Raw genomic sequence first — 27,995 nt, 5'->3', positions numbered from 1 at the left:
TAAACTTACTTGTCCGGAATCCTTATCAAATTTATATATTCTTAATCCAGGATTATTAGGTCCATCATGGGATCTCTTTGGGGTAACTGACGGAGCCAACATAGCCCAGGAAATTGGTCTACCTGTAACAAGGGGAAAAACGAATTAAGAAAGGACTAACGATTCACGAATAAAATTAAATTGGATTAAACTGCTTTTTCAAATGGAAGTTTATATGTCGAAATACAAAAATTAGGAAAACGACGGAATTAGTTTAAGTTTAATATGTGCTCGGGAGCTTCGGGAGTTAAACTTTGCGCAATTTTGCTTTTTATTTTGTCTTTTCACGGTGCTGCGTTTTTGATATTAGTTACAGCTTCATCATATTGTGTGTGTGAGTAGCATGTTCAGAAGTAGCTTGCATGTGTGGTTTAATGGATGGTTAAAGTACCTATCGTGCTGACCGTTTATGAAATTCCAGTTACGTTAATCAAATTTGGAGTTAGTCAAAGTGCCAGAGGTCCTCTGAATCTTTTCGGAAAACGCATCAGCCCCATCTTTGTGTGTAATGTTCCGTTTCACCTTAATTCAACTATTGACAAAATGATATTTATCATTACATTATGTCATAATTTGTTTCGAGTTTGTTAATGGGCAGGGATTGTCAGGTTCACATATAGTGACAGTGTGATAGCAATGTTACGTCATACAATCTTTCAATATTAATTCTTCGTGTGTTATGCTCTTTACAGAAATAACTTTCAGACTTCCAAAAATGAAATTCGAATGCCATTAATCAATATAGAAGCCATTAATTCCAGAGGTCTTGTTTACAAATCTGCAGAGGCAGGGTACAAGCCGTGTGCATATTACCCATAATCGATGAAATCGTGATATATGTACCTTGTCTAAAGTTTTGATTGAGATACATGGGGCCTTTGATGTATATAGGCAATTCTTTTGTAAACCCCAAAGGGGAATGTAGCAAAATGTACGAAAACTTCACATGAACATGCTCGGAAATCACTTGATTTGTTTACTGTGAACTACACAAGTATTCATAAATAGAACTCATGAGAAACACTCTAAATATCTTTCATTTTTTGTCTCGGAATCTGGGTCAAAACTTCGTAAATTCGCAAGTTCAGCCGCGATTTCCAAACCTGGAAACCTTTTCCGAAACTAGGGCGCCGCCTGGCAATACAAGATGACTGCTGCATCGTGAGCTGTCTTTTCACCCCCGTATTTTACCCTCCTTTCCAAAATACGAGTATCGCTTGCAGCTTTAGGCAGTATTAATGCATACTTAACTAAAGCCGGCGACTTAACTTGGTTAAACCACTATTCCGACCTACGCCTTCGCTAATAAATTGAATTAAGATTGCGCATTTCCTTAGTGGTTGCAAAATGCCTTCGTTGAATATCTAATGTTTAAGGGAATTTTATGAGGTACCAGGTTTTCGAACGTAACTTAAATCGAAGTAATCCATAATATGAAATTTCCGGAGTTATCTCTTTGTGGGAGAATAATAATTGTCTATAATCCCTGGAAAATTCTGACCATGTTTGAAATTCGTGTTACACATTCAGATTCGAGTTTTACCGCTATTATCTCGAAAACCGTAAGAGATGCGAAGTCGGTTAAATTGAGGATCTTGAACGTTCTTATAGCGAAAGAATTTTTATTATTTACAAATTTGTGACTCGTTTCAGATATACAGAGTCATAATCATCTTTAAAGGGCCGAGGTCCACTCTTGAACTTAACACACACCTTGTGTTCCTATAAACTTTGGTCGAAATATGTCCCGCGTCTGAGTTAGGGCTTTTTATTATTATTATTATTATTAGTCGTTGATCCTGGATTAAGTTTGTTTTAGTGCAGTTTTCGCGAAAAGAATCAGGTCTAGTACATTTCTTCAAAAACACTATATAAAAAATTCATAATTTCATGAAAACATTCTAATTTTTCATAGTGCATCCCTGGAACCTGCGCTATTGGCTTAAATTTCTACGAACTAAGTATAATAAAATAATAATATTTGAAATTCGTCGGGATTTGTCGAATACTTCCGAAGTCAGTTGGAATTTCATGGTAGTTTGGCTCAGCATAAAAATGTTTCCACAAAACTGTGCTCCAATATTTCAGCTGATTTCGTACCTCGTACAGTTTTCGAAACTCCAATGGTCAGCAAAAAAATTACGTAATTTTAATAAAATTTGGTGTACTTAAATAGCTTGCTCCCGATTTTGAAAATACACCATACTTATTAACAATCACTCCTCATAACTTCCAAACTTCACTGCTGAATGATTTACAAAGCGCGATCCATCTTAAGCATTCAGACACGTCAAATTAACTTATCACAATAAATCACAGTACATTTGACAAACTAAGCACAATTTTGAAATAAATTAGTAATCAGTTGCGTTCATTGTGAAAATAAGTATGCAGCATTTTAATCAAATTGACTCTAACGGACTAGATTTAAACAGTATAACTTGGTTAAGCTACCGGATTTAGTTAGGGTATATTGTATCGTTTAAGGTCATAAGTAAGAGAGAAATTGAGAGGGGAGTCTGTAGTAATGGACGAAAAGGGACTTGTAATGCTGTAATCGTCTGGTTTAACCAAGAGGAATGCTGATTCCGAGAGTCTCCTTCAAGTTTATTTGGTGATATACGTGGGCAATTAAAAAGCTCATTTGTCAGAAATTAACTGATTATATTTCATTTCTGAAGGGTTTAATGAATTTCCAAAGTTCGTTCCCAAATCCTTATGAAACAATCAATTATTCCACGTATCGGCATAAATCTTATCATTACAAAATAACAATTAATGTCCGAATACGGACAGTCGAGTGGGCAAACAAATATGCAAATAATTAGTTATGGGTCATTCGGTAATTAGATGACTCTCTATGTGGTGTTTGATTTTAATTAACATTCGATTACCAGGCTTGTTGTGATAATATCTGCATATGCGTTGAGTATATTGGTAGATCTGTTTAGATCTGTCCGCACTTGGATTAAAATGGTACCGTTAGGATTAACACTTTGTTGAAAGAACCAGCAATAGTAGGAATTTTATCACGTCTATTTATGCCCATATCTTTGCCACATATTTCCAAAGATCATATCGATTCATATGAACAGAGAATGCTTTTCCGTTGCGTCGAAATTTAGCTGATGTTACGAGTTAAATAAAGTCCAGTTCAAATACAATTCCGATAAGTGGGGACAGCAGAAAAGTGATTGAAAAGTTACGAGCAAACCAAAGCTAAAAACCAAGTTTACCTCAGTCCGAAGCTTCAACTAATGTATTTCAAAATTGAAAACTTAGGAATTCCAAAAAATTTTGGATAACGGGGAGAATTGTTTGTTTGAGGATGTTTTTCTTCGAGGGAACTTCTTAAAAAGCTCTCAGTAAAACTTAAAAACTTTATGCAAGCTGCAATATCTTCAGCCATTTTAAAGGTTCCCACAGAAAGTCCTACAAAGTGTATCAAGTCAAAAGGTTGAAGTAGAGAGGCTCTAAATAAACATAAAAATAGCAAAAAAATATCGACTCTATCTAAATATGGACCGATCGGTATTACATCCGGAAAATTTTAGCTGTTTACTGCTACTGCAGTGAATCCAAAAACACTCTCGTGTAGTAAACGATAAATTTAAATGAAACGGCTTTTGTTATATTTTAATAAGGAGCCTCGCGTTAGCAATAAACAAATTACAATTGCCCACCAATCAGAGAAAGGAGCCAAATTTGAAAATACTTCGATAAACACCGAATCTTCGAAATGTAACTTCGGTTGTCGAAAAAGGAGCAATCGACCGTACAAATCTGAAGGAAATCTCAATTTCCGTTCCCAATAAATATGTTAAACAACTTTATCCCTAATTTCGCTTCCTATTTCATTATCTTCAGGCAGTGGGAATAAAAATGTATGAGGCAAAAATCGTTCAAAATGTCAGACCCTATGTTCATCGTTTACGGTATCCTTTCGTAATATGTTTACTCAGAATTATGCTACCGTTCTTTGATTACCATTTGTCTTCATTCAGGAACAAAGTAAAATGTTGAAATATCAGTTAATATATTTAAATTATTTGAAAACTCCCAACTCTGTTCACTGTAAAGAGTGAATGAATACGCAGAGTGTCCCTGAAACATCTCTACAACGTTCTATCAGGTACAGTTTAAAATAAGTCGATTTCACTAAACTTGTCAAAGTCCAAAAATTGATAATAACCGAGATATAGGGTGTCAAAAGTGAAAAAATAAATCACATTTTTCTTAATACGCCTCCACTACTTCGAACTAATTTCACGAAATTTTGTATTCGGGAATTTCTTGTGATGAATAATTTCAATTTATCCACGATCTCGGGGTACCTTCTAGAAAGAGTCACAAGTGGCTATTTCAATGTATTTAAATTGCTAAAACTTTTTACTGCCATGGCGCATGTTACTTAGAGTTTCAGAAGATGTTTCCTCATCTTTTCTACTTAAAAAATGCTAATGTCTGTAAGACCAACCGATCTCGACAAAATGGCGATTAAAGTTGTAAATGCACAAAACATAAATGAAACATTTAACAGTGGAAACAATCGGTTATTAGAAAAATATTCTTAAAAAAAAACAGTTTACAATACAATTATAATCGAATAAATAACTAATTAATGTTAATATATTAATTATATATTAACATTCCTTAAAACACATTCAATATGGCTTCCACCTAGCTTCATAGATTAACTCTCTGCAAAAAATTAAATTGTCATTTTTGCAAAATTTTCTCATCATTTCCGATTAAATTTGTACGACGCTGAATTCTTTATCACAGATCAGCTCTGGATTTTGAATAAACTCTTTTTTTAAGATCCCTTAAAAGAAATAATTCATAGCTGTCGCATCTGGAGAGCGCGGTGATCAATTTACTGGGTCGTTGTTACCTCTGCTAATCCATCTGTTTAGATAGTGCTGGTTTAAAAAGGTTTGAATGTTACCAGAGTGATGGGGGGAGCTGCGTCGTGCATAAACCATAATTTTTGAGTCGGAGCTAAAGGTAATTCCTCCAGCAATTTTGACACCGTATTTCCCAGAAAGTTTAAATAATTTTCCCCATTAAGCCGATCAGGTTAAATAACAGGATCAACAATAAAATTATCAACTATTCGAGCCTAAACGATAATTCTAAAATCCTGTTGGTAGTGTCGTACTTTGGCTGCATGAGGATTTACTTCCGCATAAACGTGTTCATTATGAATATTTGATATTCCAGTTCTAGTAAAGCACGCCTCATGTGTAAACAGGATTTTTTTGTGGAAAAACATATCCTGCTATCTCTGGTCATTTATGAAAGGATAAAAATCAAGTCGCAATTGAAAATCTCCTGGTAAAAGTTCTTGAATTTTTTGCATATGGCAGAAATTTATTATGTATTCCCTTATAACACGATTTACTACAATTTTAGATATGTTTAGTTTTGAGCCCAATCTCCTAGAGCTTATAGTCGGTTTTTCATTGATCCGTTCTAAAATTGGTTCTTCTACAGTGGTAGGAATGTTCACAATTAACCATATTAGAAGCAAAACTACCTGTTTTACGTAGACATCTTTCGATGCTTCCAAAGGTTTTATGGTTTAAAATGCGTTTGTTTGGAAACCTATCGCGGTATATCCTTACAGATTTCCGACCATTTCCTTGACAAAATCCATACACTAATACACTAACACACATAACAGCATATCAGTCATTTCGGCATTACTATATTTTTTTATTCGCCATTTTATGAAAAAATACCACTACTACTACTGTTACTTATATATTACACAACTATACATACGAAAAAAAGAAAAAAAAAGGTTTTGAAATTTTTGAAAATTAAAACAATGCACATAAATAACAACTGTCTTAAAGGTCACTTATACTCACTTCTTGTGCTTTGATTTCTTTAAATATATTGAAATAGCCACTTGTGGCGCCTTCTAGAAGGTACCCCGAGATCATGGATAAATTAAAATTTTCCATCACAAGAAATGTGATTTATTTTTTCACTTTTGAAACCCTATATCTGACTTATTATCAATTTTTGGACTTTGGCAAGCTTAGTTAAATCGACTTATTTTGAACTGTACTCTACCTGCTAGAGCTTTGCATCAATCTTTCAGAGGCATTCTGTATATTTGTGTAATGTAAGTCGAAAAGGACAAATGGTTAGAATTATATTGAAAAGACGCTGTTTTTAAATCAGACATGCAAGACAAAACATAAACCTAAATAATGAATAAAAAAGCCTGATATAATAGTTGTTAAGGTCAGTATACGTTTTCAATATGCTTCAGTACCAAGCTGTTAATATTATTTTAATATTAATATTAAATTCTGCTCAATAGCCAGGCTCTCGTTAAACATTCTATGGAAATTCTCTTGCAGTAACATTTCACCTTACTTTAATGATTTGGGCCTTAATTAAGCAAGTTTCGGAGAAGTTTGTTTCAATAGGGCACAGAGTGATTAGGGATAGGAGTTGTCAAATAATATAATTTAAATATGTGAAATATTTCGATGAATAATTTAATTAAAAACAACACATTTTGTTCACTGGACCTTTGATGTATAAAAGTTAACTTGCAATAGTTAATAAGTGAAAAAGATATGAACAGTACTTTGTTCGTTAAAATAATAATGGTAAATCCGAATTCCTGAGGGAAATCATGTTAATTAATGAAGACAACGAGGAAAGGCAGTGATCGGAAACACCTGTAGTTTTTGTCTTGAGAAGATTCATTCCCTTGGGAAAAATAATAATAAAATGTAAAAGGATAAGTTAATATTATTATTCTTTAAGCCCATGAAAACCAAAAAAAAACAGTAGGAAAATCCATTTGAGGAGGATCTTTCACGATCTCGTAGGGAAAGGCTTTTGTCCTTTAGAGACTCTCCGAAAACAATCCTCCCCTCAAACCCGTCACGATAATTGGAAGAGAATTTAAAAAACACGTAGACTCCTTTAAAAAATTTCTCACATCACTTTGAAATTCGTAGACATGATTTTCCACGAAATTCTTTGGAAAAACGTAGAAATTTTGAGACACAGAAAGTGTTTTTCAGAAGAGCAGTTGTTATTGCAAATTGTAATTGCCTTTCAACTCGTAGAGGATGAGTTCCAAATAGATTTCTACGAAATTCAAAAATCCTATGAGATTAGTAGATCCTCAAACTTCAAAGAAATCTATCGAACCAAAGAAATCGAAGTGATAAGGCTCAAAATAGGCTTAAAAAGGAAAACCATTCTCAACAGTATAAAATAGAACGAAAACCTGAATGTGATTTTAACATTGGAGTGGTAGTATATTTACTACGGCCTTAATTATGCTTTTTGGTAGATGGGAAGAGAAGAGAAAGGGTTATAGCAGACACTTTTCTAGGTTATTACCAAGAGGACTTTTGAATAATTACGTAGATTTTATCAGAAAACAGCAAACTAACTTATATTCCGTGAAACTAATTTCGAGTTACGATATTCAGTTGATGCAAATATCGGCCATGATAACATGAAATGATCATCCACCGAACTTAACAAGCAATTACTTGTAATGGGCGAGAAACTAGTTCATTGCGATTAAGCCAACAAAATGATATAATAATTATTGCATATTATATAATGACAATGCGAATTTGTATATATGTAATATTGTATCCAGTAGAAGTTCAAAGAGTTATGTATGTATTTGAGCTTGAAAAATCGAATTATATTTTTATATATAATCCCCTCATATTCTCATCGCTCTATGCATTACATGCTTCACAATACATTAGTGGCACAACAAGATCATATCCATTTAGTTACATATACATAATGGTTAAATTATCTGACTCCGTGCCGCGAAAAAGTTTAAACCTGACCCGGTTCTGTCTTGCTGCGATGGCTTTAAACTCCCTTTTGATGGTGCTAGTTTTCCCAGCCCGGTGTAACGAAAAATTGTCGCCCTTTCTACACGAGTTTTATTTATGAATAGAACATTAAACCGAGTTTTATTTTATGACTGTTTGCTATTCGTTTAACGCTGGAAAATTTAAGAGTTGTCCCGCGTTTCTGTTTGTATTCGGTTTTGAGATAATTGCAATTTAAATTTTGCAAATTAGCCACTCGTAGAGAAGGGCTTTAATTAAGGAGCCTAATCCGTAATTTACACTAGGATACATACATTTAACGTTAAATATCAAATATTTCGCGCTGCAGGTACTTACCGTTTTCAGCATACATCACACGAAAAGTGTCCGAGTGAAGGTGACCGAAAAACTGACCGACGATTATTGAATGGAATTTTCGCACTATCGCTAAGTATCGTTTATTATGGTGATCCCTGTACATTGCGTGCACAGGGGTGGATGTAGCTTTTTGCCTTTCGTCCGATCCTGGAGGAATGTGACCAACAAGGTACACCTGGAACAAAAAATATTGTGCAGAATTTATCAGTTAATAGAAAGAGTTACTTATCAGATGCAATGTAATCAGGGCACCCAAAATTGGTGATTAATTTTATGGAAATGCATAAGAATGGAATTTGGGATGAAAAAAGCAATATCGTGCGTAGCCCAGGGGTGCCTCACCTGATCCAGATTTCGCGAATGCATGTTGGCGTAAAATTATCTAGAATTTTCGATGCACGAGGTAATTTCAAGTAAAAAATGCGACATTTTTGCTTGTCAACATTGATAGAAATTTTATCGTGATAAAATTTCTTTCAAAAACTGATATGACGGTTACAATTGTTTACTTATTAACAAAATACCTTGTTTTTAGCGTAAACCAGGTCGTGAATGGAATTCTCATTTAAAATGTGGCTATTCCTGTCCATCGCTCGTGTCCAAATTATTCATTGAGGTTTTACGAACGTAGGAGGAACATTTTCCCACAATTGTAGGTAGTTTAAAAGCTATTGTACTTTAAGGTTTTATAGAAGGCAATTGCCTTGGAAAGGTTGACAAATGATTCTTGAATGAGTCTTACAGGTTCACAACGAAAAAACTCCAATATATCAGAGACGCGTCTTGGATAAATCAATCTCCCATTAGCTTACTTAGACGTTTGATGGTAAATAGCAAAATGGCCTACTCACCGCCTTAAGCCTACTGCAGAGCATGTTTTACTAATCGTCCGTTATTTTCGATTAGCATTTTACATTGTATGCCAACTACACATTCCTGCTAAGCATTAGTCCTTTTGAAGTAAAAGCTTCCCGAACGAGTTTCCCGAATAATTAAAATGAAATATTGTTTTTCCACAAAATTCATATAGAAATGAATGCGAACTCCATTTAGGTAAATACTTGGCCGAAAACTCCCCTTTTCCGCTGGGACAAAATTAAAATTAGACGGTAAATTAGAATATAAATAATTAAAGGAAACAGAAAAGTGTAATTTAATTTAAAGTCCTAATTAAGCATAAGCTGCTTCGTGGCAACTAAATGATGTTTGAGAGAGATTGTACGAGTATTGACATCCGAACTACTAATTAATTATTGAAGTTCTAAACCATGAAGTGAAAAATACCGGAAATCAGGGATGTAAGAGAAAGGTTTTTAAAAGCGGACATGCGCGGTATTCTTGCCAGTCTCACTCGTTATTACACGATCTTTAAATGATGAAGATGTTCGGGGCGTTTCTAAAGTAAAATCCGTTTTTAAGCACCAAATTTTGCAACCTGACTTCCGGTAATCGAACCACGCAGGCCTGTCCATCTCGTGATATTGTCCATAACTTTTATCATTTCAATCACGCATATAAAATCACATTAAAATTTTTACGTGATCTCGAATTTCGTTTGCGAAGAAATCAGTTTTTAAAATATATCTCGAGAACGGTGAAATCGAATTCAATCACTCAATGATCTAACTATGAATTCGGGATTGATGCTTTTTAATCCTGGAACTCCGTAAATGGTCGGCATTCTGTAATGGCAGTGTTGGAATTAGTATTTTAGCGATATGTGCATTCACATGTATTAAATAAATATTTTATAATCGTCTTTTATTTTTAGATACCGAGTATTCCGGGGACCGCCAATCACCCTGCATAAATTAAGGCATTTGCGGGATTGAAAGTGTATTAATGGATAGGGGATGGGTGGTGGTGTGGGCTTGAACGTGACAATTGGCATTATGTGAAATTATATTTCCAAATCGCAAGGAAAAGTTTTTGATCGAGCTTTATTAATAATTTGCGACGAAAGCCCTTATCCTGTCAAAATATTAAATGTCTTTTCATTTATTATATTACGTTATATTTATTATACATTTAGTATATAATTTTTACGGTCGTTTTCTCAATAACCCAAATTCCTCAATAAATTCCATTATTTATTGGGTTACTTTATGCATGACCTCAATCCTTAGTTGCTTAAATTAAACATATATATATATATATATATGTATATAACCAATTACAGTCCAATAAATTATGAAATATGTCTCCAATGGAAGATCTTCGTACCCTCTTAAGCCATTGCCATCCTAATTTTAAAATCTTCAGTTAAGCCATTTAAAACGGATTACCATCAATTAATAAAATAGGATAAGCTGTTTTTGTTTGACACGTATTTTCGCTATCAGAGGACATCCTTCCGCATTACTAAATCATACTCGCTTAGATTGCTACTTTCTAGGAGACTTAAATAAAACTCTAATACTTAAAATAATCATTTGGAAAATCAATACAATAAAGTACCATATTCTCGAATGGAAATACATTTCCAAGCACTCTAGCCCAACATATAATGGCAATTTGCGATAAGATGGTGAGTTTGTAAGTGCTCAGAATGCTTGAATAAATATAACATTATTGAATATGGTAAGTATTTTGAATTATTCAGCTGTGGCACTTCATGGCAGATACAAATTTTAAGTGTAACTAAGTTACGAGGTCTTCACTTAATCCCCTGAATTCGAATTGGACATTAAATTATTTATCCTTTACGCTTTTTTGGTATTTCCGAAGTGGAACGTTCCTTCTTTAAGTAGATTAAATTGCCATATTTAGGGACTAATATTATTGTTTAATTTTCGTTAAATCTAAAATTATTATGTTTTTAAAAATCGCGATCAAGCGGCGGAAGAATAATGCAATTTACTTCAATATTGATGTATATATATATATATATATATATATATATACAGTGTGACCCACTTAAGAGCGGGACACCCCTGTAAAATTTTTATTTGTGGTTCGATTTTGATCATTTTTTTATATGTTGTAGGGCATCAAAAACTCTATTTTGTGACAAGTTCTTGTTACGCTCGCTTAAAATCTAAGGTCTACTTTGCCCCTTTCTCATGACGAAATTTTAAGAAAAGACATTAGGGAATTTTTTATTTTAAATTTAGCTTCAGTAATAACTTTAGAATTATTCAAAATGGCTGTATTTCAAATTTCGTTAAAAAATGTTTATCCATAAAAAAGTTATAGAACAATCAAATTTTATTTAATTTAAATTAATTAATGATTCAATGTGAAAAAAAAATTGTAACGAAAAGAGATTTAATTCATTTTAAAAAACACTTGCTTCGATTAAGCTACCGTTCAACTGGATACATTTCTCGTATCTTCTTCTAGTATTACTCATTACTTTTCTGAGAGATAAGGGAGTAATTTCTTCACAGGCGCGTCTCAACCTTATGCATAGTTCTTCTCTATTTCTGGGGCGGTTTTTATATACTTTTTGCCCAAGAGTACCCCACAAAAAGAAATCTAAAGGGGTCAGGTCCGGTGATCTGGGTGGCCATTGTATTAATGGACTATTCCGTCCGATCCATTGATTGGGAAAGTTTGTATTTAGCCACTGCCGAACAATTTTTGCGTTATGTATAGGACTTCCATCAAGTTGAAAGTACATGTTACTTGTGTATAATAGTGGAAGATTGTCAATCGCATTGGATAATTCATTTCTCAATAGTTCTAAAAAACTTGCAGAATTCATATTGCCCTCAAGAAAAAATGGACCGATAAGTTTGTCATAGATTATTCCACACCAAACATTTACTTTTTGGGAATATTGACTTTTGCAGTTGATAATCCAGCGTGGATTTTCATGAGACCAAAATCTACAATTCTGTGAAGAAACTATCCCGTTAGTAGTAAATGTAGCTTCGTCACTAAATAGAATACATTTTAGAAAATTGTTGTTATCTTGATACTCCCCTTGCACCCACAAACAAAATTCCAATCTTCTGTTCTTGTCTCCTTCCTCCAAAGTATGCAGAAATTTTGGTTTAAATGGCTTAATTTTATTCTTTTTCAGGCATCGACGAATGTTTTCCCTCGGTACATTTAAATCTAAACTTGCTATTCTTAATGTAGCATGTGGGTTATTAGTAAAATAATTTAAAATTGCGATTTCTGTATCACCTTCATTTCTATTTCCAGGACGGTTGTTTTTTAACAAATATCTATCAACGGCTCCAGTTTCATTAAATGTACGATTTATTCGATTCACTGTACTTTTAGTAATCGGACGTCGATTAGGATATCTTGTGTTAAATATTCTAGTCACTTCCCTTACACTTCTGTCATTGTCACCAGAAAGACGCACTATTTCAATTTTTTCCCTTAAAGTTAATTGATTATTCATATCTGAACTTTTTCTTCAATCAAAAACAGTTAAATTTTCTTCTAAACCACCAAGAACTGGTTTATTTATTTACAAAAAGACAATTGCATTGTATTTAATGACAAGGATAAAACAAGTGACTTAACTATGTTTATTGGATCCGTACTCAGCCAACTTGACCAAAAATTATTACATCCAGATGGTTCAATAAATTTAAAATTGGATTGCTCTACAACTTTTTTATGGATAAACATTTTTTAACGAAATTTGAAATACAGCCATTTTGAATAATTCTAAAGTTATTACTGAAGCTAAATTTAAAATAAAAAATTCCCTAATGTCTTTTCTTAAAATTTCGTCATGAGAAAGGGGCAAAGTAGACCTTAGATTTTAAGCGAGCGTAACAAGAACTTGTCACAAAATAGAGTTTTTGATGCCCTACAACATATAAAAAAATGATCAAAATCGAACCACAAATAAAAATTTTACAGGGGTGTCCCGCTCTTAAGTGGGTCACACTGTATATATATATACATACAGGGTGATTCATAAGGGGTGGGATATGACGAAACCCCAGATAGAGGACACCAAAATATGACGATTGGACCCAACACACCTTATACCAATGCCGCGTGTTTCAGAATTACAGGGCGATTTTACAGAGTACAATTTTATTTTTAAATTTCTTAATAATTTTTAGCGTTTTCATAGCATCAACTCCAAAATCGGTATACTTGAGTTTTGTAAGATACGAAGTAAGAATTTTGATGAACTTATCACGTAGCTCCTAGAGGGCGCTAGCTATAACCCAACGCTTCGGTATAATTGATCATATTTTTTATGAGTGCACCTAAAGTTAAATTTAATTCAATATGATGAAAGATCGTCTATTTTTTTTTTTCAAAAAAGGTATTCTTGTTTAGTTCCCATATTTCTCTTCGTTTGCGAGATTTTTGTCCATTAGTTAATCCATGTCGTCTACTTCAAATCTTCAAAAACGATGGTGGCAGTGGTTCACTTGCATTGGAACGCAGTGTTTAGCTTTCGTTATTTTAGCTTGTCAACGTATGCTCATCTTAAGTAAAAAATTGTAATTTAAAAGTAAAAATGCCAAGGCGTAATGACTTTTTCTTTAGTGATATGCGCGGTGTGATTTGCGCTTTTGCTCAAATGAATTTTAACGGTCGCGTGGCAACACGGAAGTATCTTCAATTATACCCCAACCGACAACAACCCACTCACAAACTATTCAGAAACTTGTACACTCATGTGGGAGAAACGAGCTCTTTTAGCCCTAAAAGCCAAAACAATGATACACGAAGAACTATTCCGGTCGAACAGGAAGAGGAAGTTTTCGTGCGAATTACTGAAAATAAAGACTTAAGTGCATGTGCAACGATGAGAATCAGTCAATTGTCTGTCTGGAGAATTTCACATGAAGAAACATTCCATCCGTATCAGTTCACACCGGTGCAAAACTTGCTCCCTCAAGACCATCCCGTTCGCTTAAGATTTTCTCGATTTATGCAGGAAAAACAAAACGAAGATCAAAATTTTTTCAGAAAAATTTTATTTACTGTTGAAGCAATTTTCATGCGCCATGGAATATTCAACTGGAAAAATAGACATTTATGGGATATTAAGAATCCACATGCTGTACGACAAACACATTTCCAACAGGAATTTAAGATTAGGTGTGATGTAATAGGTGACTTTTTCATTGGTCCTTTCGAACTGCCAGCCAGTTTAAGTGGCCTTCTCTATTTGAACTTTTTGCAAGGACAACTTAACGGACTTCTCGAAGATGTGCCACTACATTTACGCCAAAATATGCGGTTCATGTAAGACGGGGCGACCCCACATTTTTCTCTGCAAGTGTGCCAACATTTGAACAATAATTTTCCAAATGGATGGATCGGTCGCGAAGGTGAATTTCCATGGCCCGCGAGAAGTTCATACCTCAATCCATTGGACTTTTCAATATGATCAAATGTGATGGCAATTGTATACAAAGGGACAATTAATACCCGTGAAGAATTGTGGCCAAAAATTCAACAAGCAGGTGGTGAAATTAGGAATAACGCCGATCTTCAATTTAGAATAAAAAGTTTTTTGAAAAAAGAGGATAGTAAAGGGCTTTGAGGTGGAAGGTGGCCATTTCGAACAGTGGATTAAATAAAACTTATTTTTCTTTTGTTAACGGTTTTTCATTTGCTTAATGAGGCTAAAGATTTATTTGAAAATTAATAGAGTCAAGTTGACAAATGTTTTATTTACTTATAGATGAAAATCTCGCAAACGAAGAGAAATGTGGGGATCAGACAAGAATACCTTTTTTGTGAAAAAATAGACGATTTTTCATAATATTGAATAAAATTTGACCTTCGGTGCACTCATGAAAAAATATGATCAATTATACCGAAGCGTTGGGTTATAGCTAGCGCCCTCTAGGAGCTACGTGATAAGTTGATCAAAATTCTTACTTCGTATCTTACAAAACTCAAGTACACCATTTTTGGTGTTGATGCCATAAAAACACGAAAAATCATTGAGGAATTTTAAAATTAAATTTCAACCTTTAAAATCCTGTAATTATCAAATACGCAACAATGACTTAAGGTAATATATTGCATCCAATCGTCATATTTTGCTGTCCTCTACTGCGGGCTTTGTCACGTCCCATTTCCAGTTAATCGGCCTGTATATATTAATACAGAGTGTTTCCTGAGTATGCTGAAATATTTCACGAGGTTGTTGCCCAGGTGAAAATCAAAAAATTCATATAATCATAGATCCGCAAACGTATCGCCTCCAAGGTACAGGGCGTTAAAAATTAATATTTGTTTTCCGTACTATGTATCGGTTTGGAAAAATACGAATTCACAATATTATTGAATTTTGCGAGTTGCAAACACGTTAATATTTTAACTTTTCTAAAAATAAAATATTTCAATAAATAACGTGTTTGACCATCACTAAACAAGTGATTTCGGTTTTCCCAGTTACCGTAAATGCGGATCAAATATTAATCCCTGTTCGAAATTTAATTGAAGTGTTTTGCTTGATGGAATAATTTCTTGTTCAATTTGTAATTATGGCGACCGTTGGAAATGAAGAAATGACCCAGATGCATTTTCCTTATGGACTTGCAAATGGAAATTCTTTAAACGCACGGCACTCGTATGCTGAACGATACCCAGAAAAACATTTTCCATTTTCAGATACTTTCACACAACTTCATCGCCGTTTTTCAAGCGACTGGTTCGCTTGCGAGTAACTGTATTGCTGGTAGACCACTTTCAGTTACGACTCCTGAATTGGAGGAGACTCTTCGTCACGCTACAGAAGACGCACCAAGTACTGGTATTAGAAGAATTGCTAACGACTTTCATGTTAGTCCGAAAACAGTGTCCTAAAAGAAAATCTGCTATATCCATGTCCAATGTGTTCAGGCTCTTTTATCTCATGATTACCCTTTTCGCACGGATTGGTGTCAGTGGCTTCTGGAGAGAAATGTGAACATTCCAAATTTTTCAACTAAAATTTTGTTTACGGATGAAGCAAATTCTTCACGACGTGGTATTACAATCTTTCTTAACAGTCATGTCCGGGCACAGGAAAATCCTTATGTCATATCAGAAACACAACACCAGCTAACATTTCCGGTCAATGTGCGGGCCGGAATCATTGAGGAGCAGTTAACTGGACTATATTTTCTTCCACGTAGACCGGATGGTGACTCCTATTACAGATTTCTTAGAACTATGTTACCAGAACTTCTTGAGGATGTGTTATTGGTAACGAGGCCCGGTTTCTGATTTATGCATGATGGAGCGCCTTCTCATTTTGCCTCAAATCACCCGGACAATACATATCTAAATCGCTGGATTGGACGCGGAGGTTCTCAGCACTGGCAACCGCGATAACCGGACTTGAATCCTATGGATTTCTATTTTTGGGGGCACCTGAAGCAGCTAGCGTTCATTACTCCAATTGCCCCCGAAAACGAGCTGCAGAATCGGATATTATAAGCTTCCAACAATATCCGTGATAACCCCGGCGTCCTTGCACGAGGGCAGGAATCTCTTACGCGACGAACTGAAGCATGTGTAATGGCCGATGGAGGTCATTTTCAGCAATTTCTTTTGTATAATTCAATGACTTTGTTATATCATAATCTTTCCTTGTCATAGCGTTGCGTTTTTTTACTAAAGCAGTAATATCATTAATTCTTTTTTTCTCCCCAAACCGATATATAGTATGGAGAATGAATATCAATTTTTAACGCCCTGTATCTTAGAGACAAAGCATTTGCGGACCCACGATCGCAAGAATATTTTTCATGTTTCGAGCTGGACAATCGCCCCATAGAATATTTAAGGATACCTAGAAAACGCCCTGTCTAAAAATCATTTAAATTACAGGACACAATAGAAGATTGTTTTTCGTATGAGGGCAACGCTGAACTTTCTCAATATTCGGCTAACTCTGTGATATAATCAATCCCAAAATTGAGAAAATGAAGGAATTTCTAAGAAAGCCCAGTTAAGAATGAATGATATGGCGAAATATGATCGAACGGATGCCAGGATTAAACTTTGTTTTTTTATCGAAAAAACTCTCCTTAAAAAGGATTAAAGCGGTAACGGAAAGGTTTAAGGTTAAATTTGTACGATGAAAACTGGTGAAAAGAATGGAATAAATTGGATGGCGCATCCATCAAACACGTAAACTATAAACATTTGCGAGAGTCAACATTTCTCTTTGTTGTATATTCTAAATTAACACGAATGGTTCTGTAAATTTCTCCAGCTATTTATTTCTTTATTATCAATGACATAATGAAATTCGTTCGAATCTTATTGCCGCGCAGCACGCGATTAAGTGCTTACGTTTTAAAGCCTGCCTCTATTAGCAATAATAGTGATTTTGGATAATTTGGCTTTAAAACTTCTGATAATCTCGTAGAAACTTGTAAAATCCAAACATTGACTAGCTTTCATGTTGGCCGAAACCCTTATTTTATATGTTTATATTCGTTTAACCCTCCCTCTGGGGTGCAAACAAAATAATAATTTCAGCTTCAATCGTAAATCCTTAAGCTTGATTTACATGCCCGAAAATCCGGGATTTGATAAAATTTTTGTTTAAAATTGTGCCGCAGGAGTAATCAAATTACCACGAAATTAAATAAATCCGGAAACCTCGAATATTTTCGTCAATATTCGGTTCACGAGTTTCAACACGTTTATTAAATACTGTTGGTAAATCTTCAATTAAAACGCACTCGTTTGGGTCATTTTATTGGATTACCAGCAATTTTGGTTCAATATCATAATATAAATTTGATTTTAATATCTTTCTATGTCAATATTCGCAGAGCGTTATTCTGAACGACCAACCTAGTGATGAAATATTCTGCCGTGATATGACCGGAGGTCGAATTTGATTTTGCTGCATTTTCGAGTTATTAAGCTTTAAAAAAATTATATATTATAATTGGACGCTGTTACTGAAAAATGCCCACATCAGATTTTTTTACTTTGAAAATAATCAATGAACTAAGATAAAACGCAACACACGGATGAAACATCAACTAGATATGATGATGAAAAAAATGCTTTCAGGCGACTGAAAATGCGCGTTCGGCAAGCATTTTCCAATCCTGCAGGATCGCAACTCGTCTCGCTACTCCTACGAGAAAGATCCGGAGGTGTTGACACAATCGCGTTATTGCGGCTCTCGCCTGTCACTCTTGCCCAGCTCGTGCGGTAAGAGCTATCTTTCTCCTCGTTATGCAAATAAATGTTCCAGCAGAAAATTAACCATGAAAATGCCGCCTTCATGGGTACGGGTTCCTCATCAAAAATGGACATATCAAAACGTTATGTGCTTATGTATGAATATCACTAGTGACTTTAGCTAATACCGTTTTAGTTTTTACACTATATTTAATCTTCTTAACTCACCAAGAATGTAGCTATTGTGGTAAAAAATTATTTATTAAATAAGAGCACTTGGTGTACCTAGAGAGTGGAGCACAACGCCAAAAGAAAAATCATCCTTGTGGCCGCTAGAACGAGTAAAGCCTAAACATGCCACTTTCTTCATGGTTACGTCACTCATGGTACCCTGGTAAATTATGATTGAAAGATTTAAAATGAACCAAGAATATCTAATTTTCGATTAAAATTTCAGTGCAAATTTCAAAATTAAAAACAACTCCTCATCGTGAATAAACCATGCATTTTGTTAGCATGAAGTAGACAGATTAAAAACACAGAACTAATAGTAGGAATTGTATTACAAATGGGCTGTTAATTAAATTAGCTGCATGCTTACTGAATTATAACAAATTTTACACTAATTTCCCTTAATAAGAAATTTCGCAAAATACCTGTCTGAAAATACAGGCATTAATTAAGTTGTTAATTGTTGTTCGAGCGAAAATGTGAAATATAACGAATATTAACAATTATATTGTAGTGTATGAAGTCCCATTTCTGATGTTCACTTCTGCACGCATTCGCCTTTTAGGAATTTGAGGTGTGCCCGAATTTACTCGAATTCCTATTGACCTTACACGTTTCACTTATTTTTGTAATAGTAAAATAACATTTTTTTAAATTTTCCTGCGTCATTCATTGTTAAATGTAGCTGACCTGAACTAACCTGAACCGACCCCATCTATGGGTGAAGTGAGAGTAATAAATTTCAGTAAATTTGGGCAATTTAATTTCTGGAAACAGATTAATAATTTCGCAGGAAGCAGTACTGGTTATCAGATTGATCATTATCAGAGCGATTTTTTGAGCTGAACGGCATGATCAGTTCTAAGCGCTCAGGGTTCACACCAAGCTTAAACAAAACTTGCTCCTCGATAGAGACCAACGATCGCTATGAAGGATTTATTTATATTTACATGTTATTCATGTAGGTTTTTATTTTATCGGTCTAAGGTATAATTCAAAAATGGGTTTACGAGGGTGAACGCGGCTTTGGTTCTCATTTTGAAATGTAACTCTTGAAGATGACCCGTGAATTGAATAGAATCGAATAGAATATCAATGGGAATCGAAGTTGGAATTACCCGTTTTCGGGAAAGTGCATGGAATCTTATAATACTCTCCACTTCTTCGTCTCAACATTTAGATAATTTAGAAGTATTAAAACCTATAAAAACCTGCTTTCTTGCAATTTTGCAAACTCTTCCGCAAATCTGCCCTGCGTTATGAATTATTGCGTGAAGGCGGGTTATTACCACCATCTTAATAATATCTTTGAATTTACGCACTTGGCCGTGAAATGGATAAACATAAACGTTTGATTCGCAGTATTGCTCAATAATATTGAATTCCAATCAAAATGGAAACTATTTCTAGTTTCGGTTGATCCACGAAACTCAGTCAAATGTGGAATGGTGGCTGAACGTAAAAATGTTGGTGATCAGTCGGTTCGATTCGTGATTTCTGACAATCAATTTTGTTGGTTTAAAAATTTTATTAAATTATTGGTAAACATTGTGGAAAACATTTCATTTTAAACAAAGAGATAACCATATCCCACAACTTCTGGAAGTAAATTGAATAGAGAGGAGCGTGTGTGCAGGGTATCAGTTTGAAAACTTCCCACCCCAATTATCTCAAAAGGGGATAGATTATTAAACAATCGCTGATACACATGGATTGTTGCACAAAGAGAATCTAAGCACTTTAAAATTATGTATCACTTAACTCTCTTTGTCATTTAAGATATTTGAGAGGGTAGATTTGAGGAGCAGAAGGTTGAAAGAGGCGCAGTGAGTTTTACATAAAAGTTGTTTTCTTTCGACAACGCGTTTCGGTATTTAAAAAAAAAACTATCCTATTTAGAGATAATCCGGGCGGGAAGTTTTCAAATTGACACCCAGTATAACAAGAATGAGAATTTGCTCTGGTTTCCTGAAAAATTTAACAATGCGGGAAAGGATTACGGAAAAAATTCATTCCGGGATAGAATTAAAAGCACTGAATATTTCATAAATTCATTTTTTTGCTTGCGAACTGTTTTTTAAAAATGACTGAAATTTTTTTTTATATTAATTTTTTTGCCTGAAATTTTCAATATTCCTGAACGAGCTCAGGATTGCGCTTGTATAGTCATATAGAAAAAATTCGTGATATTGACGAATGAAGTTGACCAATGGGAACGCGTTTTAAACAAAAGAAAACGACCAATAGCTATTACTACATTCCTTCGAACGAATGCTGATTCCGTAGTTGTTAATTTTTTGGTCTCTATATACGGTTCACACTACCCATAATTTCCATTCTGTGTTGGCCTCCAAATCCCGCGGGGGCTCATTTGAAAGAGAAATGGTCGGACTTTATTGTGATATTCATGGGAAACTCATTCGATGAGGGAAGCTGGAGCGGGGAATATTTCAAACGATACATATTGCAAATGTCCATTAATCGCGACGAAAGTCGGGACATGAAGAGAGGAGGCTTACAGAACAGTCGGATATTAAAATCGGTTGAAAACGAAAATTGTTAGAAGCTCCTGAAACTTGTAAAATTTTTGCATTTATGCGGCTCGCTTTTGAACAGATAAGATCCCTTATTTGAAAAGCTTCGGCACTTTTGCGTGGCAGCGCTGGAAAAGCACTTTCTGGGCTAACTCCATTCATTGGGAGCTATCACCTAGGTCGGGACACAAATTAGTGAGAAATGAAAATCTGCAAGTTGACAAAATCTCGGAAATTTGATTTTGAGGCCGCATTGTGAGTCTCCTGTTACAGATGTTGTGATGCGTCCAACTGCATAATCATGAGTTTTCTCCAACGATTGTTTGTCTGATACGTTTACTTTTTAACGTCTGTAAAGTTTTTTAAATTGCTTTAAATTCAATTCGAAGAAGAAAAGTCGAAGATTTTCTGTTGCTTAAGAAATTTCCCGGAAAACCAGGGTGAATTCGCTCTCATAAATTATCTGTTATCAGTTTGATATTATTTTCGTAGGCCTGTACTTGATTTTGCCGTGCCATTTAACGAAAAGGCGGCCCAGAAGTGAAAAAAATTTATAGATGTATAAAATTTCTAGTCTTGAGAATTGCCCGCTGCAGGTCCGGGCTACCCGGATATTATGTCGTATTTTGTCTATGAGAATTCTCATGGAAAGGAACAAAAATGTGAAAAAATTAGGTATTACCTGTATTTTGTGGTGAAATTTCATTACGTTTGTATCGGATTTGAAATGAAGAAACGGCCTAATCAACACTCGAAGTGCGCCATGTTGCTTTGTAAAACCTTCAGAACAAGAAACTCTACATTGCGATTTAAAGAGGAGTTTCAGCAAGGGAAAATGGCAGCACATAATTTGCAGCCGTTTCACTTTATCGCTCTTAGGCTCAACGAGCCGAATCAAGACCATCATCATCAGAACCATCGCTGTCATGGTCAATGTCAAGATTTTCGCCACATGCGTAATACTTTAGTAATAATTTGGACCGATAATCTCGTCCGTCATTTCCCGACTTCCCATAGAGTGTCCGAAATGTTCACTTACCATTTCGCCGTTCTTCTTGAACTTCTCCAGTACTTTGTCCAGCCATTCCCACTGTCTTCGAGCGTCCTCGTCATTTTCGTCCGGCCGCTTCATCCAATTCGTATTGAGCACTACGATTTGCAGCTTTAAAGTCTTTCTTTCGATGATATAGTACCCCCCTTGAAGAAAAAAAAAACACTTCACTTAGCATTGCTTGGAAGTTCCAGAAGTAAGTTTAAAAGCTCTCATACCTAAACTTGAGAATTTCTTTTGATTCTAAACAGAATCTAAAATTAGCAATTTAGCGCAAACTTTCTTGAAAATTGTTGAAAACACGGGCGAAATCCAGGTAGAAACTGGGTTAAGTAGTTTATTCGCCAATCCAATCCATTAGCGGATGGTCTGGAAGAATTGCTTCCCACAAAATGAAATTACGGGCTTTTATTCGCATATTTCCTTCGGCGTGGATGCCTCTGATTTTCTCTATTTTAAGGAAGGAAATTTTACTTTACTTGTTGGAAAATTAATTAGATAGTTTTTCGTATGATTAGGTTTTCTTTTCATGTTTAATATGCAAAATTAATTTCATAACGAGGTTCCCAACATGTTATCCATATTTTTCTCAGATTCATTTGCTGGCAAATAAATTCCGCACGTTACCTGCTGCATCTTTTAATTGCTTTTTAGATGTGAATGGGGTGGTATTGATGGATCTCGGGGGTGTCGTTTCTAAATTATTCGCACCTAATTATTTCCGAGAGTCAATTTTCAGGCATGCAGAAAAGCATAATTTGGGTTATGTTATATGGAGATGATGAGTGTAATATTCTCAGTTCTTAAACTTTAACGCTTTCATGAGCAGGACGCAGGAAAAGGGGCGGAAAAACATCGGTAGGAAGTGCAAACTTCGGATTCTAATCCTTGAAAGAAGTCTTGTCAGGATTATGATTCAGGAGTCCGCAAGGTTTCGATACAATTTTGAATCTCGGGATGTGAACTTTTTTACATCTTTACAAGTGATTAACAGTGAATATACCCAATAACGTCACAGCAAAGCAATCTTCGATTTTTATTCTTATTATTTATCGAAATTGTTTTTCTTCAGAATAGTTTCGCAGAGTTCCAAAATATGAACGTTGCCAGCAGTTTCCAATGCGATTAGGAGTTCATTCCTGTTCATGTATTTACAGAGAACGGTTACTTTTTATTGATAATGAGAATCGCCCTTATAGATTTGAAGGTCGATAGAAAAATGCCTTTAAAAGCTACCAAGTATTTGGAAAATCGAAGGTGTCAACAGGTGTGGGTAAAGGTCGCTTTTAAAATATCACTTCAAGGACATTAAAAACTACCAAAAGTGCGAAAATGTAAAGGGGGCAAAAAGAAGAACTTGTCGGAACATTACAAAAAATGTGTAAAAGCGTGAAAGTGCCAGTTCTTTTAGAAACTCATAAGGTTGATAGCTTTAACTCCTCTAGGAAGAAAGAAAATCCCTTTGTTATAGGGTACTTTTCAACTTGAAATTTAGGGACCTTTGGAAATCCTAAGGACTTAGTGGGAATTACGTGACTGCCCAAAGATGCCAGCAATTACTTTTCCACCTTGGTATATAAAAATGGTAATTATTTTTTCACTTCGCGATCCTTTAAGACTTCAAATATGTCCTGAAAATTTCGAAAGACATACGCGACGAGATACATGCATTTCTCTTGAGCTTCACTGCAAATAACATAATATGATAAGTTCACCGCAGTATCCATTCCACAAAATTCTATCGGTTCTCCATAAAAGAGTCATATTTCGTGGTTGCTAAAAGTTAGACGTGATTTCCCCAGAGGGCCGGATATTACTACTGTTTATACCGTCACAATATTCTAAATAACTGATGATTCAAACAAATAACCTGATCAGTTTTAATAAATTCAATAATTAAAGTGCGTGTATTAACAGGCTTATGACATATCAACGCAATACGATGAATTATTGCCCTTTTCCTCTCAGCTCACAATAAAATTAGCAATTTGCAGCCTGCAAAAGCCCGGGACAAATGCCCCTCTATTTTTCAGCTTACACGTAATTCACACCGCAAAATCAAACCACCATCCACCATAAATCCCGGTTTTTAATTCGAAAATGCTCACTGAGCTAGAATCTTCCAGAGCGACAAAATTTATCACCAGAATGTATGATTAATATGACTTTGGTTGGAGCATCGGCAGCTGGTAATAAATTGAATTTGTTGAAGGCCCGCCTTCGGTCAGAAAATATACCGGGTCGGCTTTAAACAGATGATTTAACGAGCCGATTTTTGTGACAGATTGGAGGTGAAAGATATATACGATAAACAGAGACTGCAAAGACGAAAAAGTGGGACCGCTAAACAAACGAGAAAGACAAGAAAGAGAGAATTTACAGTCTTGGCGTGGATGATGGATTTAGAAGAAGCATTCGAGCTTTCCATATTACTGAATTCAATCGAGTTACCGCATCGATAATAACTTCCCCACCGCCATTGGTACAGTTTAATTTGACGATAAACAGGAACGTGTTTGAAGGGTAAATATGTGTAGACAGCAAAACTACTTTCAGAGTGAAAAGCTACGACATCTATTTACATCAAATTTGGAGATTTCGTCTTTTTCATTTGAATGGAATTTTCAACTAACCTGAACAATCCGCAGGGAATGTAAAGTTACTCCGGAAATTGAGATTTTAGTCAAAAAGGCACGCAATATTTGTCTGACTTTGAATTGAAAAATCAAATCGTTACTAGACCCTACAAACTGTCACGCCACTAATATCATCTATAAGATTTTGAGAGGGCCTAGAGCTTTTGCAAATTTTTGAAATTCGGAAAGCCTGGAAACAAATGTCCAGATGGGCAGCGGATCCAGGTTCGAATTAGCAAAGAGCTACTGGAAGCGTCTCTAACTCTAGAGCGTGTAAAAAATATAGGTGAGGCCGTAACTCAGTTAATTATGAACGGATTTTGACGAACTAAAAGTTGAATAAAGTTATGTGTTTCAGACTACTAAGTAACGTCAAAGTTAATTTTTTCAACTCAACTTCTTTCGCTTTCGATGTCCGCTCCAAAATTTCGAACAGAACTCCATATTTTTTTTCACATTTTTTGATAGAAAATATTTTTCCTAAATTTAATAATGTCTAATAAGTTAATGTTAAATTTAAATAATTGTAAACTGAAAAAATTTCTTTTTTTGAGCATTAGTATATTGATTTGAATGTTACAAACAGGATTTTTCTTCTGCATTTAACAACGCATTTGTCTCCATTGGTACTTGATAATTGTCGCCAATAATAACGCTGGTAACAATTTTTATTGCACTAAAGAACTAATTTACAATAACCACACTAGGAGCATAATTACTCGAAGAAAATTATATATTGATTTAATTTGATTTGATTGAATAAAATTATATATGAGGAAGAATGGTGTGGTGGCTACAGTTAAGAGAGGTTTTATCTTGTCCCTTCTCACTGAGTGTCGTATGGGCGCCAGTAGTCCAGGCGACAGGCGTCTTGTACAAAAGCACCTGGCGTCTTTATACAAGATGATACAATAGGATGAGATGGAATGTAGTTTATCGCAGAATAGCGCAGACTTATACTAGGACGATAAGGATGGTTTTATAACTTCTAATGTCCAAATTTAGGACACAGGCCACTAGATGACTCATATTGTTCAAATTTTTCCATTTTTTTAATAAATAATTGTTTCAATATTAACCTGCCATATATCACTAAATTCTGAAGAATTTTTTTTATCAAAAAGTGTTAAAAACATGCAGTCCTGTTTCAAATTTTCAAGTTGGCACCTGAAGCAGAAACAGTTGAGTTTTAAAAAAATTAACTTTGACGTTAGTCAGTAGTCTGAAAAATATTATTTCATTTAAATTATCAAAATCCGTTCATAAATATCTCAGTTATACGTTGGCCCGTGTTTTTGAGACACCCTGAATATAACACATACCGGGTTCTGCAATAGTGCATCAAACTTTCCGAGCTTCTACACCAATAAAGTTAACAATGCTTTTCTTCTGCAAAACATTATGCAGCACTTAAGAGCATATTTAAAGAAATTATTTTCTAATGCACAGGGTGATCCCGAGAAGGTTGACGATATATAACTTCGTTATTTTAAATGGAACCTCCAGGTTTTCTTGTTATTTTCGGATTTCTCTTTAAATTCTAAAGCCAGTTTATGTAACATTTCCAATTAAAAAAAATGTTCGTTTTCGAGTTATTCGGAAAATTTTGAAAAATTGGAGTAAATTTTAAAAAGATGACACCTTACATAAATTGACTTTAAAATTTAATGAGAAATCCGAAAATACAAAAAAAAATTGGTTGGTCTCATTTAAAATAACGAAGCTGTATATCGTCACAATTTTTGGGGCCATCCTGTACATGAGAAAATGGTTTCTATGAAATAGGCTTTTATGTTTTGTGCAATACTGCACAATAAAAAAATGTTAACTTTATCGGTTTAGAAGTTAAGGAAGCCTAACACACTGTTGCAGAACCCTGTATACCGCTATACTCCATATACCATGATTCTATACAACATTTAAAAACTCCATGTGTTTGTAATATTTTTGAAATTTACAAATATGCGTTAAATATCCATTCAAATATCAAAGTAAGATTTAGTTGATACAATGGAATTGGTAGAAAAGTATGGTTTAAAAGCGATTTCCGAAGCGATTCCAAAAAGCGCCAGTGATTTCTCATAGTAAGAGGCCAATCATAAAAAGCTTGAACTAACACACATAAACCAAGAAACGTATTGAAGAGGATAAGCATAAAAGCATTTAAAAAATTTCCAGCCTGCAAAATTAACTTACCCGTTTCAAAAGTCCTCATTGCATCTGTGGGCAACCATTGACTCCACATTTTCCCCAATTCCTTCCTCGATGATGGATCATCATGCCCCAGAGCTGGAAACACAAACTGAGATGAAAAAGTTTTCCTTAGCAGGTCCGTAACGTTTTGAATCAGTTCGAGTTTTCGTTCTTCTCCCAAGTGGTGAGCTGCTTGATGTGATAGTGCGTCCCTGTAACAAAATAGAAAACAGATTGGCAGGCATTTCGAAAGCATAATGTAAATGTAGCTTATCATGACGCTTTATACAATAAATTATCTGTGAGCATTATTTAAAAGTGAATCTACTCGTGAGTTTCCTTCTGAGCGCATCGTTGATAGATTTAGAGTCAAGAGTTAAATCTCTTTGCAGCATCCAAAGGAAATTCGATATGCTCGTATTTTCGCCATCCTTCAGGAGAGTAAGGAAATATTACCTTCCGGTACACTAAGCCGGCAAAATATCAGAAACATGAAATGACGTTTAATTGAATTTGTGACGAAATTTATTACGTTTGCGTCTGAAGATTTATCAGTGCTCTTTTAGAATTCAGGAATTCAGAAATTAAATTTAGAATTGATGTCTGAAACAAACTGTAATTCGAAAATCGTGGCGTTTCTGTAAATTTAGTGGCCACCCTTGGGATTTACAGGGGCACTATCGAGGACACCTTCGGGCTATTTCCTCTATCGATCATCATTGGTGCTTTGTTCTAGTTACAATTCTTGAGGATACTAATTCTGGGGCGCTAACAGCGAAAACAACAGGAAGAGTTTTATTAGGTGAAAATTCAGTAGTTCTATTCTCGTCATCGTCACCGTACTGTAGATAATTACTGACTACAGATAATGCAACACTACATCAGACGAAATATTTACTTTCTCATTGCGACAAATTAATCGGCTTAGGGTGTTGGAAGTTTTACGTTAGGAAAGCAACAAGGGAAATATGGGAAAATATAATGAAACTATACCAATTCCTAAGGGTTTATTTGCGAT

General features: G+C 34.9%; 1 protein-coding gene across 1 annotated transcript in view; it reads right to left on the bottom strand.

The window, feature by feature from the left end:
• Positions 1 to 27,995, bottom strand: part of LOC136347417 (acid sphingomyelinase-like phosphodiesterase 3b) — a 154,603-nt gene that overhangs the window by 9,945 nt on the left and 116,663 nt on the right. The window contains exons 4-7 of the mRNA XM_066297397.1: positions 26,981 to 27,189; positions 22,137 to 22,294; positions 8,235 to 8,430; positions 10 to 122 (exon numbers count right to left, since the gene is read on the bottom strand). Of these exons, the coding sequence (XP_066153494.1) occupies positions 10 to 122; positions 8,235 to 8,430; positions 22,137 to 22,294; positions 26,981 to 27,189 (676 nt within the window). The remainder of the gene's footprint in view (positions 1 to 9; positions 123 to 8,234; positions 8,431 to 22,136; positions 22,295 to 26,980; positions 27,190 to 27,995) is intronic.

Source organism: Euwallacea fornicatus, chromosome 28 (genome assembly GCF_040115645.1).
Source record: "Euwallacea fornicatus isolate EFF26 chromosome 28, ASM4011564v1, whole genome shotgun sequence".
Classification (NCBI taxonomy): domain Eukaryota; kingdom Metazoa; phylum Arthropoda; class Insecta; order Coleoptera; family Curculionidae; genus Euwallacea; species Euwallacea fornicatus.
The sequence above is the reverse complement of the archived record's forward strand: the minus strand, read 5'-3'. Positions and strand labels throughout refer to the sequence as shown.